The sequence below is a fragment of the Nicotiana tabacum genome, chromosome 12, assembly GCF_000715075.1.
Source record: "Nicotiana tabacum cultivar K326 chromosome 12, ASM71507v2, whole genome shotgun sequence".
Classification (NCBI taxonomy): domain Eukaryota; kingdom Viridiplantae; phylum Streptophyta; class Magnoliopsida; order Solanales; family Solanaceae; genus Nicotiana; species Nicotiana tabacum.
Window position 1 is genome coordinate 83,238,284 of NC_134091.1, and position 14,271 is coordinate 83,252,554.

Sequence of the window (14,271 nt, forward strand, 5' to 3'; positions counted from 1 at the left end):
TCTATTGCAGAGGGATATTTAGAAACTGAATGTATGACCTTATGTTCAAGGTATTTACATACAATGGAAATAAATTTTAATCGCCTTGAATGGAATTATGATGGTGGTGTTATAGAATCTGATGGACGTTTAATAATTTTTTGTCAACCCGGAAGAGATTTAAGAGGTGGCAAACCGCACAAACTTGGTTCAAAAGAACTAGAGCAAGCACATTTTTATATTTTGAAAAATTGTGATGAAATTCAACCATTTCTCGAGTAAGTAATAACTTGTTTCAATAATTTACTTTTATATCCATCCTCTATTTTTTCATTTAAAATGACATGTAGTTATGCTCCAATTATTTGTAGAGAGTTTTCACTAACTCTAGTTGTTACCTCTCAAGAAAATTTGAATAGGTAATTTATTAGTTGGTTAAAAGAAAAGGTGAGTACCAGCTAACATTAATATTTTTTAAACCAAGTATATAAATATTATTTTCTAAAATATCTGTTTGATCTTGATAGATTGCAGGATTGCACAAAAGTGATGATAGTAAGAAAATGGCAGATTTACTCTCGTTGTCACGTGGTCCTACGACATATGTGACAAGTCATCGTGACTACCTTATTAATGGATATAGGTTTCACGTGCAAGATTATGATAAAGGTTTGAGAACTCAGAAATGTGGAGTGGTTGTAGTTGGAGAGACAGATGAAGCTAATAAGACCATTGATTACTATGGAGAACTAACAGATATTCTAGAATTATAATTTATTGGTGGAGAAAGAGTAGTTTTATTTAAATGTACGTGGTTTGATGTATATGACCAAGAAAAGGGAGTTAATATAGATGAATATGGTTTTGTAAGTGTTAACCGCCAGTATTTTCTGAAAACAACTGGGCCTTTTGTATTAGCCAACCAAGCATCACAAGTTTTTTATGTTGACGATCTTTCCAATAAAGGTTGGTATGTTGTACGAAAGGTTCAACCTCGTGATACTTTTGATATTCTACAAGAAAATATTAATGATCTAGAGGATTCAAATAATTCTTCACTGAAAAGGAAAAGAACTCATGAAGGTTTGGATATTTATCAACTCTTTATTTAATTTGTCAACTCATTGTGATAATGAAAGTTTCATACTGGATTCCATTTGATTTACTAGTTCAGAAAATATTTCTAACACTCTACTAGACTTATTACATGTTCTTATATGATGAATTTGACTTCCTAAATTTTTGTTATCTCTAAGTTTTTCTATCATATGTTCATATATGATGAACTGACATGATAGACATCTATTACTCAGTTTTTTAATTGTACTAGGTTGACATGAATACATCAAAATCTCAGAAGTCTAAAATGGAATCAAATTCCAAGCCTGTGAAGCCTGTGTATGTTCCACCCAGTATTTTAGCAAGGGGACGAGGGCAAAGTTTTAGAGCATTGGGATCTGTAAGAGTAAATACTGAACAGAGAGGTTCGATTGGCAAAAGTAAAACTTTTAGTGTATTAGCTTCTGATCAGAGTAAGCTAACTTATAGTGATAGTTTTGCGCCTCCTGATTTTGAACCAATATTGGAATATGATGCTCCCCTTCCTCATGAGGAAGAAGTGATGCAAGACACTCAGAGAAGCAAAATAAGTATCTTACTGTCTCAAGCTATAATATTGTTTTGTTGTTATTGTACAAAAACTCCTTTATATTTGACTTAAATTGAATTTTGCAGGGCCATGTGAATCTGAAAAGGCAAAAAAAGTGAAAGGAACGAATAGGTGTAAAAACATTGCAGGACTCAAAGTTGGAGAAAAGTTTAGCGTTACTTTTTACCACTATCGGGTTGTTGGAAAGAATCATGTCTCATTTACGAGATACTTGGGTATATTGGTTCGTGATCGTAATATGTGTCCACTGTGTACACTCATGGGCGGACATCGAAGAATATAAGCTGCAACACATGTGGGAAACTGTTACTGTAAGGATTTAAAGCATTACTTTATAAATTTTTCTTCTCCTTTTCTTCTTTTACAAATGAAAAGGAAATACTTATGAGTTTACATCATTGCATTGAATGGTTGGTTAATTACAAAAATAAAATTGAGTTTTGGAAGTTCTTTCCAAATGATTTTTTTGGGTAATTTGGTGTCAGATGAGATCTCAGATTGTTTGAAGGCAATCTTTTTTGTGTCTATGTAATACAAGGTGAACCTCCATATTTCTCTCTTTTTCAGTATCTCTATGCTTCTTGGTTGTTATAAATAATTTTTACTTACCAACCAAATTTGATTTGATGATCACCAGTAGGACAGAGCCTTGACCTTTCAATTAGGATAGAAAGGTTATCACCAAATAATGTCCTTTATTGCAAGAATATTACATGGCAACAGTGAACTCTTCAGTTTGCTTGAACATAATATAATATCTATAGTTCTATAAGCATCCAGTATGCCATGAATAAATTGTCATATAAATTAGCCAACTCTAATCATACTTCTTCTCTCCATTTGAGTTTGAAGTTCTCTTTAGCATGCCTCAGTGCATCAAGAACTTTTGTCACAGTGGTGTCAAGAACAACGGGATCAATGTTTTCCTTTGGCTTTGGCAAATCTACAGGAACTAATGCCAAAAAGTGATTGACATTCTCCTCTTGCTGATGTGTTTAATCTTCTCCATTTTCCCCTTGATCTTTGAGTGAAGATTTTGGGCTAGCACAATAACAGATTAAAAGTTAGACCAACTTTGGTGATATTACATAGTAATAAAGAACTGAACATATTTATATTGTAATAGCTTTTTGACAGATCAATATAGGGAACCAATATGTGTAGCACATCATGGTTTGAATCTGTCATGGCTTGTTGTGGATGATAAAGTTTTCACAATAGAACCAATCTCCCACTTTCAATGACTATATTGCCCTCTCTATCAATTAGAACTTGTATAATAACCTTTATAAGCTATTTATCATCTCTTTTGATACACACAGGTGGTTAAATTTTTATTTTCTAGTTTACTGGATAAGTTCCATGTTTACTGATACTTGTGAATATTATAGAACAAATTTGATAGTGATGACATAAATGATTAACGAGATCATGTCTTGAAACATATGAGAAAGTTATGGAATAATTGGAGAGGATCACTGCACAAGAATATTAAGTCTAAGCCATTTCGTGATGCTCTAAAAGATGTGCCAAATGGGGTAGACAAGAGTAATTGAGAATGGCTTGTCAAAGAGCATTTTTTATCAGAAATATTTAAGGTATGATTTCATAACTATTTATTAACATCTTGTTATATTAAGTGGCTGACCATAATTTTTTGGTGTGTTCTCAATTTAGGAAAAAAAGTGTAAAAAACTCGGTCAATAGGTCTGAGTTGAGTATGCCTCATCGTACGGGTAGTAAGCCAAATAGAGAAATCATTTATGAATTGGTGAGTAAATCTTGCAATTCTGTTAAGAAATCTCATCCCTGTTAAAAATATTTCTTTGACTTGTTTATTTTAATATGAAGGGAGGTAAAGATGGCAATCCACCAGATGTGGCAACTATCTTTTTTGAGACTCTGAAGAAGGACAGTAAGCTTGTTGAACCTGAAACCAATGAAAAATATGTATGTTTATTGATAAATTTTATTTTACATCATTTGTTTACCGTGTTGCAGTATTTTAATTAAATTACCTTTTATTTATAGTCTAAAATCCAAGAAGTGGTGCAATCTTAATCATCTCTTACAAACATTGAGGTTGTAGAGAGGTGCTTTGGACCTCAACGCAAGAGTCATGTAGTTAGATTTGGTGGTGGAATAACCGCTAAGGAGTTGAAAGGTGGCAACTCCTCGAAAACTGCATTATTAGAGAAGTTGAATGCTACTAAAAAGGAAAATGAATCACTAAAAGGACGTTTGGAGGACTAAAGAGTAAATATGATGTGTTAGACAGTAAATACACACAGCTTGCAAGTGCAGTATTTGATCAGCCTTCATCACTATCTTCAATTGAGCAATAGATTGAATCATTTAACAGGTTAGTAGATTGAAATTCTATTGTAGCCTTTAATAAAATTATTGCAATGCTCATGTGGAAGTTTTTTCTTTATGTTATTAAGGTTTATGAATAAATAGAAATATAGTCATTGAAACAAGTGCCTTTAAGAATAAAGTTTCAAATATTTTGTACATATGTAGCTAAGTTACAATCTTTATTATCCTGTTATTGGTAAGTCTAGAAATGTTAGAGGAGATTTTCTTGGCAGCTATTCAGTTTCAAGAACATATTGACTACAATTCTGTGGATCCTTTTGATCAGAACATGTCTTAAGAAACCTACTATAACTCGCAAATTGTTATATATCTCAAGAATAAATTGCCCTACAACATATGTTTAGCCTAGAAGCAACTACTTGCTCGCTAGAACTGCAAGTCTTGTTTATGACAAAAATTGTTTTGCTTTGCTGATATTCTAATGATTAATCTTGTTTGTTCCCCATAGAATTATCTGTTCTATGGTTAATGGAATCATCTGTTGTATATATGTCGCCAAACTTGGCTTGGAGTCTATAGAAACAATAACTTTGGGTTGAATAGAAGAATATAGCTCAGGCTAAATGCTTATATCATTACATAATTTGCTAGTATTAAGCTATTTTTGGATGAGAAGATCTCCACATCCTTTGGTTACTTGAAGGCGATTTTTCCTTGCCGATATGGGTGAAGGAATATAGCTTAGGCTAAATTCTTATTTTATGCATGTAATTTGCTAGTATTACTAGGCTAGTCCAAATTATTTTTGGTTGAATAGGAAATTTCAGACTATGTGAAAGTCAGAAAATAATACTAAAACTTTTGGAATGAACACTTAATAGACAGAATTAGTTACAACCTATAAACCAAAAATATACAGAGGACAGGAGATAATTAATAATTTAAAAGAGAGAGAAAAAAGTAACATTCGTTCTATTGGAAAATATACACGATAAGAAAACAAGTTTTTAATATTCTATCAAGAATGTCCGGTGTTCACAAAGAAGAAACTTTTCAAAAGAACCATTTACAGATTAAGAATAAAACTCTATAGCACACACCTGCTGAATATTAACATCTCTGCTGATAGAAAATAGGCTAAGAAAATTATCCAAATGCATCTGGAATTCTCTGAAAATGCTTATTATATAAGTCTGTAGTTTTTAGAGAAGGTTGTATCAACAATATGTGCAAATTTTTCTTTTATATTGGAGAATCTGCACAAAGTGAACCAATATCACATCCGTTCGGTATGAGTATGTTAAGACAAATAAAGGTCTAACATAGTTTACATATGAATTTCTTGAAGATTGAAAAGGATAGTTTTTTGGATTTGTCTTTTATTTATGTGTTTAAGGAGTTATCTTAGCAAAAAATAGGGCACAATATAAAGAAAAGATCTATACATGTGGTAGTAAGTTGAGATTACGTCTTAGATCCTTTTATTACAATTAGTCTAGGTCCAATATTTGTTAGGAGTCTTTTCATAAGTTTACCCAACTTGCTTGAGATTGAGGCATTGTTGTTATTACATACTTATATTTGTGTGTTTGCTTTGCATTAGGTAATTATATTTATGACTATACGTCTAACAAGTTGTCCAAATGAATGAACTCGTCATACAGTGAATGAAATTTTAATGAATGCTTCACTTTCTTATGCTAAAGATATTCTTGCAAAAAAAATAAAAAATTGATAGTTATATTCTTGTAAAATTATTTTCGGTGAGCTAGCTCTATTTTTTAGTAATTAATGAAAGGAAGCTCTTTGTCTACTTCAATTACTACCTTAGCAGATTAAAAAGAATAAGTACAAAGACTTATCTAGAGGTTGCTCTCTATGTTTCTTGTTTACAAAGCCCAATCCTTGTTACCAAGGCCAATCACTTCCACCAACTCTTTTAGTTTCTCTACTAGCAATTAATTTTGGCATTGTTTATAAGGTATGTGATGATAGTGAGCCACAGATTTTGTTCTCCAGAAACCCTCCATCACAATCTTCTAAATCTACATAGGATACAATTTCTAGAAAGTTTCGATGCTATGTAAAACCTTCCGGTTCTTCTCTATAATATGATATTGTACTCCTATTAAAGGAAGCTAGCAAAGGGAGACTGATGACAATCTCCCTCAAGAGAGCATGCATGGGGACAAGATGATTGTGAATCTGTTGGTTATGCATGTGTGGATATCTATTTTTCTCTTGTTCTTCTACTACTTGTTCTTGTCTTTGTTGCCAATTATGACTCATTCTGATGCCTTTGACAGAGTCTAACTCTTCTCCTAATAATGAATATATTAGCTTACTTTCTCTTTTATACTAAATGTAGTTAATGTCATTCTGGTCCTCATATTCAATCAGAGAAATCGAAATCCACCGGTTGAATCATAGAACAATAATTTCTTTATTATCCCAATAAAGTGTATACTTCTAAAAGAATGCGCTTATATTAAAATTCCGTTTTAGCACACAACAGCCAAAAATAGCAAAATTAAGAAGTATGCGAAAAACCCAGAAACCCACGGAAGTCCAAAACTCAGCAAGCTTAGAGTTTAAAAATACAGTTTTACCACCCGATTTAACACACACCAGTCATTAGATTGAAAAATTAAAAATCATGAAGAGAACCCAAACTAAGACAGGCAAAAATTTAAACAAGTGAAAAAGAATCCGAGAAAAATGAGAAAAGAACAGGCAAAGAGAATCTGCAACAGCCACACTGAACTTCATAATTAGCCAAAAGAATACATTGGGGGAAAAAGATTGAAAAGAAAAATGCAAAATCATTAAAGTTCGAAAAGTAGCAATGATGACGAAAACCTAAAAGAAACCCAGAGGGAAGATATGGGCAAAATTGATTGAAAGTGAAACATACTTGCAGTAGATTTGTGTAGACAACACGTACATGGCATTTGCAAGAACTAATGTGAAATGACTAAATTACCCTCAAGCGTTATAAAAAAGACAATAAACACACACGTCAAAACTCCAACTCATCTAATATATAGAAAATAGATGCCTGACCGAAATAATAATCAAAATAATAGACATATATTGCAACAAATCCTTGGTTTCAAACGAATCTAACATAAGCACACACAAGATCCATTGATCTAACATAAAAATACATTTCTAACTAATAGTCATATTACTTTTTTTGTTGCCGCTACCCTTCGCTACTCATTGTGAAATACTCTCAAACCATACAGGAAATATAAATCGCACTAGACAAGTGCGGTGCGATAAACTCTAATTGAGAAAGCTGCTGGTGAGGAAAAACGATCCTAAGTCTCCCATATGAAAAATCACTCACCCAACCATCTTACCAACCCTTATGGGCTCAAGAGCCATACTTGTTTAGGCACGGAGCTACCACCTTTTTGGCTTGGGTTTCTCATAAAGACAGAAAGTGACAAGTAAGGTTGGCAACTGGTCCGGGTCGGACTAGGCTAAATGGGCTTAACGGGCTAAACGATTAGGACCGTTTGGCCCGTGATTGGTGGGCTCGTGCCGGTCTCATGGGCTAGTTTTCAGCTTTGGAATCATTTGGACCGGACTGGACCGGCCCCTTGGCGGGCCAAACAGGCCCAACGATTTTTTTTATAAAAATAACCGCTTGGCTTTTGAAAAAAGTAGTCGTTGGGTCTTAAAAAAATAGTCGTTCAACCCCTCCAACTAATTTTAGCCTCCCCCCCCCTCCCCCTCCCCCACTAATTTTTAACTCCAAATTTTTTATTATTATATTTTTTCCCTATTTTCTACTATAAATACCCTCTCATTCATTCATTTTTCTTACAAAATCAATATTAGTCTATCAAAATCTCTATATTTTTTTTTCAATACTTACTACAATTATTTACTTTATCACAAAAAATAGTGAAAAATTGTGAGGTTACTACTATTACTTACTTTATTCCAAAAAATATTGAGGTTGTTAGAATTTGTGAAGTTGGTGATAAGGGCGGCAAGTCTTCAAAGATAATCAATTTTCAACAAGTTGTTCGTCAATTTGGTAAACTCGTTCCAACTCTTAAGTCTTAATATTATAGTTTTGTTTGTTTTATTTAGTTGCTATTACTTGATTAATTAAGATGTCTTCCTTAAGAAATATTTTTGGTAAAAGTAAGAATAAGGAAAAATCTAAGACTGGCGAATCTAGTAGTAATGTTGTTCCTCCTTCCCTGCCCCCGGCTTCCCAATCCAAACCCCGTAGCCGTCCTACACCTGCTATTTTTGATACCGATAATATTTTATTACAATTTATCGACACTGAATTTTGCCATAATATTACACCCGATGAATTTTTAAAACCATGAATTAATGAATGCTCTCTATTCTAATAATTATAATACTATTAATGAAAATGATGATGAGGAAATTGATTTTGATGAAACTCAACCGGACGATGATACACCCACTAGTCATGCTCCTGATGTTGACCCAACTAGTGATAACGCTGCTGATCCTAATGATGACCCAACTGATACTCTCGTTACTGCTCCTACTTTTCTAAAGAACGTATCAAACGGACAGAAACATCTCCTCTTTGGCTATTTTTTACTCAACTAGTTGAAAAAAATAAAGCTAAGTGTCAAACTTGTGGTCTAGAGTTAGCTTTTAAATATGCACCAATGCAGTTGGGGACGGGATCTTTGGCTAGACACATAGATAAACACCCTAATAATAATGCCAAATATCTTCGTATGAAAGCTCTGGGCGAGGGGAAAAGTGCACCCAGTCCTAGTCAGACTGACCCTAGTACCGATTCAAATCAATTCTAACCGGAAATTAACACTGTTACCGGTTCATTCTAACCGTAGAAGTAGACATAGAGAGTATTTTAAAATGTGCGATGATTGTGGCCTAAGAGAAAGAAAGGCTCCTAAACCTTGTCCAACTAGATGGAATTACATGTATGAAAGTTTGGTCGTTGCATATGAATATAAAAATCTCATAAGCTCAACGTTTAATGCACATGTAAGTGATGATGACGATTACTTTACAAATGGGGATTAGGCTAATGTTAAAATACTTGTTGATTTTATAGAAAAATTTCATATTGCTACAAAAGAATTTTTGGGGCAATATTATCCTACTATTTCTAACTGTTTGGTTTATATCGCAGAACTTGCAAATTTGTTTGCTCATTTTTCACAGGATGAGAAAATTTATCAACTTGTTATTGATCTTATGAGAATAAAATTTAAAAAATATTTTTTTCATATTCCCCCTATTTGTGGTGTTGCTAATTTGTTAAATCCTTGTATGAAATTAGGAGGTCCTCAGTTTTGGTGTGAGACTGTTTATAAGGGTTTAGCACTTGAAGATGATGAGGAACCTAAACTTCCGGAAGCAATAGCCTCAATTAGAACAAATGCTGAAACTATTTATATTGCTTATCAAGTTGCATTAAATTATGCTAGACCAAATGTTCCAACTCCTTCTTCTTCTGATTCTCAACCTTCTAAAAGAACTGCGGGAGTAAGAAGACTTAGTGTTTGAGCGGGAATTAGGGGTTCTTTTAGTTTTAGTAGTAATGATTTTTCACAACTAAATGAGCTTGAAGTTTTTTTGTCGCAATAATTTGAGGAAGTGAATCCCGACAGCACATTTGATATTTTACAATGGTGGAAGGACAAAGAAATGCACTTTCCGGTTCTTTCAAGGATGGCCCGAGACATTTTAACTATTCAAGTTTCAACAATGGCATCAGAGAGCTTCAGTCAAGCAAGACTTCAAATCGGTGATCATAGACAGTCTATGAAGGATAGCTTGGAAAAATCAGTACTTTTTAGAAATTGGATCCGTTCAGAAAGAAGAAATTTTGGACTTGCTGAATCACAACCAGAGGTAGACGAAGCTTATGAAGAAATGCTAGCTGAACTTGCTGAAGATGCTACTTCGTCCGAGAATGGAAGCGGTGATGAACAAGCTACTTTTCCGCCACCACCAACAGAACTTCCTCCGAACCTTGAAGGATTTATGAAGTTTGTAACAGATAACATGTAACTTGTATGAACAAAAATTAGTAGTAACTTGTATTTTTGGTACTTCTTGATTAGTTCCTTTTTCTTCTCAATGGTGGTATTAGCACCTTGTCGTGCTCATTCCATAGGGGGGAGGAAGACTAAGAAAGATGTTTTCATATTTTTTATTGTTATAATAAAATTACTAGGCATTGCTTTGAATGTTATTTTACAATATTTTTGTGTTTAAATTTGAATTAAAAAAATTAGGTTACAATTCTATAATAAAATTACAAGGCATTACCTTAGATGTTTTTTTAACATCTTTTTGTCTCTAAGTTAGTATTTAATTAGAAAAAAATTACTGCATAACCGTTGGGCCCATTTAGGCCGTTTGGACCGCGGGGCCGGCCCGTTTAATCCGGGACCATGAGTTAGTAAACCCGGTCCCGGACTGGTTCCTACAAAAAGCACGTTAAGACCGGAACCATTTGGCCCGTTTGTCTCGTTTAGGGCCCGACCCACTTGCCGCCCTCGGTGACAAGTATCATCTTAGCTAACTAATCGGTAAGATAGATTAGGGATACAAAAGACCACCAAAAACAGAAACACAACCAACAGAACATCATATCCTGTACAATTGATTTTCTTACTCAGACTTAAAAGCAAAGTATTGTTTTTTCTTTTTTCCTCAAATGAAGCTAGATAGTGTTGAGGAGCACGGAGAGTTGTAGTTCTCAAATTCAGAGCCTGGACAGTCAATGATAAACATAAGATTCTCCTTGGTCAGGGCAATGTTATTCGCTATATTTTCCCAGTGACGTGTAACGTGTTCATATATCAAGGAAATATTCACAAGTAGAATGTTAATCAAATCGGAATCGTACTTCACTTCCAGCAAAGTTACTTGAAGGGTAAAAAAAGGGAAAAGAAAAAAACATGAGGCACAGAAATTTTTACATCTCTAATGTTACAAGAGGGGCATAAAACAGCGCACTGAGAATCTGAGATGAAAAAACATGAGGAACAGAAATTTTGAGCTTCCTGATCTGTAAGTAATGACTCAAAATATTTGAAGTTGTTCCCTGCTCCACCGGGAAAGATCAGCATGCAATATAGTCAAGCGATTAATATCAACACTCCTGCATCCATTCTTTAAAAACTGCAACAAGCTGCATCTAATGACCAGAACAGTCGACCATACTTCCAGCCTTGTAATGTCCCTTTTCAAGTGTTAAAATTGTTTCAGAAAAGTTTCCAGGCTGCAAGTAAAAGTTCAAACGACGGAGTCAGAAAAGAATGCTTCGACTAACCACATGGCAAATCACATAGAAGTGGACAACACATCTTGCACCATATCAATGTCTCAAAAACCCCCAGGAACCATCCTTGATAAGGATGACCAGTGGAAAAACAAAACCCAAGGGCAATAAAGCCGGTTTATTATGGTTAAAAAATGAGTATGAAAGCCCAAAAACAGAGATAGGTAGAAGCAGGACCGTGCAAGTTAAGCTGATTTCTACTAATAAAACAGGTTCCTTATGAGCATCATATATCAGACACTTATGACTATTATCCAAGCAAAAACTTGAGCAACCTAATTATAAAATCATTTGAACAGTTTCCATACTGATGGAACTCATTAGACTTGCTTTATACTCTGTAGTCGGAACCTTAAATTCAGGTCTTCTTCACAAGTAGGCAAAACAAGGTGTCAGACATGTTAACGGAAAGCAATTATACAAGTACTAAGAACTGTTGATCCTTCCCTCGTTTAGATTCACAAGCATAATATCAACTTCCTTCCGCAGATTGCTTTTCCAAAAATCATACATGGCTTACCTCTGATCTTTTTGATTATATGACTATGCCCATGCAACTCCTAGATGAAGGATAATTCATTTTTATAGCTTACAAGTACATGATGAAAGTTCACTCGTTCTCAATCATATCCAGAGTGAACTTGCAGGAACAACTGTATCTCAGTTGCCACTCAGTTGTCCTTCTCGTGCTTATTTGCATTATACTTCTTGTTCACTCTGCTACAGCTAGTCAGCTACGTGAAAATATTAAGCAATGCGGTGTCCTGGTTATAGAGAAATAAAGGTATGCAATCGAATATATGCAAAAGAGAATACCATATGGACAGGTTAAAATAATTTAAATCAGTATTGTCAAAGGAGAAAAGCGTTAAAAAGCGGTCCAAGTCTATCCTGGCTTTAAGCGCAAAGTGCAATTAAAGTGGTGGCTTTAGCTAAAAAAGGCGCAACGAAGAAAATATATATATATATGTTTTTGTGTGTGTGTGTGTAATGCAAGAAAAAAATGACAATTTTATTCGTAATGATTTCCTCAACAATTAATATATTTTTTGCCAATCATACTTATTGTTTTGTACCACTTTATTCAAGGTAGAACTTATAGCCAATAAGGTGCACGCCTTAGTGCCTTGCCTACACTCTTCAGGGCTCAAGCGCACCTCAAATGAGCCTTTGACAACACTGATTTAAATGTGAAGTCCACAAACAACTACTAATCTACTACTAGAGAGAAAGCCGTAAGAAAGAATTTCTCACTACTGAAAGAATCAAAACCCTCTACCTTATTGGAACCTTGAGTTGAAACTGTACAAAGTTAACTATTACGACCTTATTTGATATTCACATACTAAGCCAATATGCTTTAAATGTGGATCATCCAGTAATTTCTACAACTCAAACATAATGTAATCATACAGATAGATTAATGAAAAGTAAGTTACTCTTTTGACAGTAGGAAAAAAATTACAGGATAAGACTTTAAGAAGTAAAGGTGTTAGCTCCAAATTATCAAGTCATAGAAATTAAACATTAGAAGGACAGAAAAATGTCACCCACAAGATTATCCGAATTAATTCGACTTCCAATTTTCTGCGGTTAAAAAAAATGTTATGTCCACTTCCAAATAAACATGTACTTCTGTCCAAGCCAACCTCCTCAAGCTTATGTATAGACATACTTGTTTTCAGCCAATATAATGGCCCTATAACTATAAGTCAAAGCATTCCACATCGTTGCCATTTTAATTCTACTATTACAAGGGCATAAAAACAGAGCATTTATCTCGTCAAAACTTATCCATTGACAACAGGAATTATCATTGAAACTAAGTTACAACATTTGAAAGAGACAAACAAGAATGAAGTCCACGAAGATTAACATTCTCCACTATTCACGGAACAATTGGCGTTACTTCAGTTCTATTTTGCATATGATACTCTTTTCTTTCTCAAAATGGAAACTTCAAAATTTAGAAATTCTTTAATTTTATGATTACGTTTTTTTACCGTAAAGACATATTTCTATAAGAACGACATGGCATGTTCCGATCAACAAAACAGTGATAAATACGCAAACTTTAGATAAAAGAGGAAAAAAGTCTTACGCCGAAAATCTTTTCGCGGTGACGGCGGAGAAGATATATGGCAGAAAATAGCTCGTCCAATCATAGACAAACTGTAGACAATCCCAGCCACGTAAAAGACCATGACCAAACCGAGCACCCAAGGCATCATTAAGAATCCAATAAAGAAAGTCACAGATCCACATAGCATCAAAGCAAATGAAATCCCCAAAAGCAGAGAAGCAAATCCCGCCGGAGTAATATGCTGCATCGATCCTGCCACCGCCGTCCTCCTTCCTGAAGACGACGGAGACACCGCCAAAGATTCGTCAATCGGCCCCGGTGGTGATCTTAGGATATTTAAAATCAACGAAGAGAGCTCGTAGAAAACCTTGGATTGTTGATCCTGTTGCCTTCTCATCATCTTTTTTTTCTCTAAAGGAAATTGGAGAAAATTAATTGCAGAGGAAAATATAATATGAGAATGGAAATTACAGAAAACGAGGCAAATGGATAATGTTATTTTGACTGATAATTATCCTCTCTTTTTTAATAACAAAACTCCTTTTTTTTCCTTCGCCTGTTTCTCCAAAGAGAGAGAAAATTCAGAAACTTAAATTAGAAAAAAAGATGACAGAATTATTGCGTATAGGAAGAGAGAAATAAGTTGCTTTATCTTCAAGCGACCGGATAATAGGATTCTGAAAAAGTACAGAAGGAGGAGAAGATAAAGGATTGCCCCAAAATCCGTTGAAGAAAATTCGTCTACGCGGATATTGGCGATTGTGCCGTACGAGCTAGGTGTAAAGGAGGATGACGCGGAGACTTATCTGGTTTGAGAGCCCATGGCCATACGTACATACCTACATTTGTTAGTGGCGCGTGTTTGTAGATTATCCGTTTATAGGGTGACGCGTA

The 14,271-nt window shown here is 34.4% G+C and overlaps 1 protein-coding gene across 1 annotated transcript; it reads right to left on the bottom strand.

Annotated features, from left to right (window-relative positions):
• Positions 1-10,928: 10,928 nt before the first annotated feature.
• On the bottom strand, positions 10,929-13,777 carry LOC107760905 (uncharacterized). Its single transcript, XM_075227402.1, has 3 exons — positions 13,514-13,777; positions 11,172-11,234; positions 10,929-11,057 (listed from the first exon to the last, which is right to left on the bottom strand). The coding sequence occupies exons 1-3, from the start codon at positions 13,775-13,777 to the stop codon at positions 10,929-10,931; spliced, it is 456 nt and encodes a 151-aa protein (XP_075083503.1).
• Between the last annotated feature and the right edge of the window lie 494 nt (positions 13,778-14,271).

Excerpts from the sequence above, each read along its gene's own strand:
- LOC107760905 (XM_075227402.1), bottom strand. The coding sequence starts at position 13,777 with ATGATGAGAAGGCAACAGGATCAACAATCCAAGGTTTTCTACGAGCTC. Across the intron at positions 11,235-13,513 it reads GATTCTTAATGATGCCTTGG|CCTGGAAACTTTTCTGAAAC; the intron begins GTGCTCGGTTTG and ends TTTTACTTGCAG. Across the intron at positions 11,058-11,171 it reads ATTACAAGGCTGGAAGTATG|GGAACAACTTCAAATATTTT; the intron begins GTCGACTGTTCT and ends CCGGTGGAGCAG.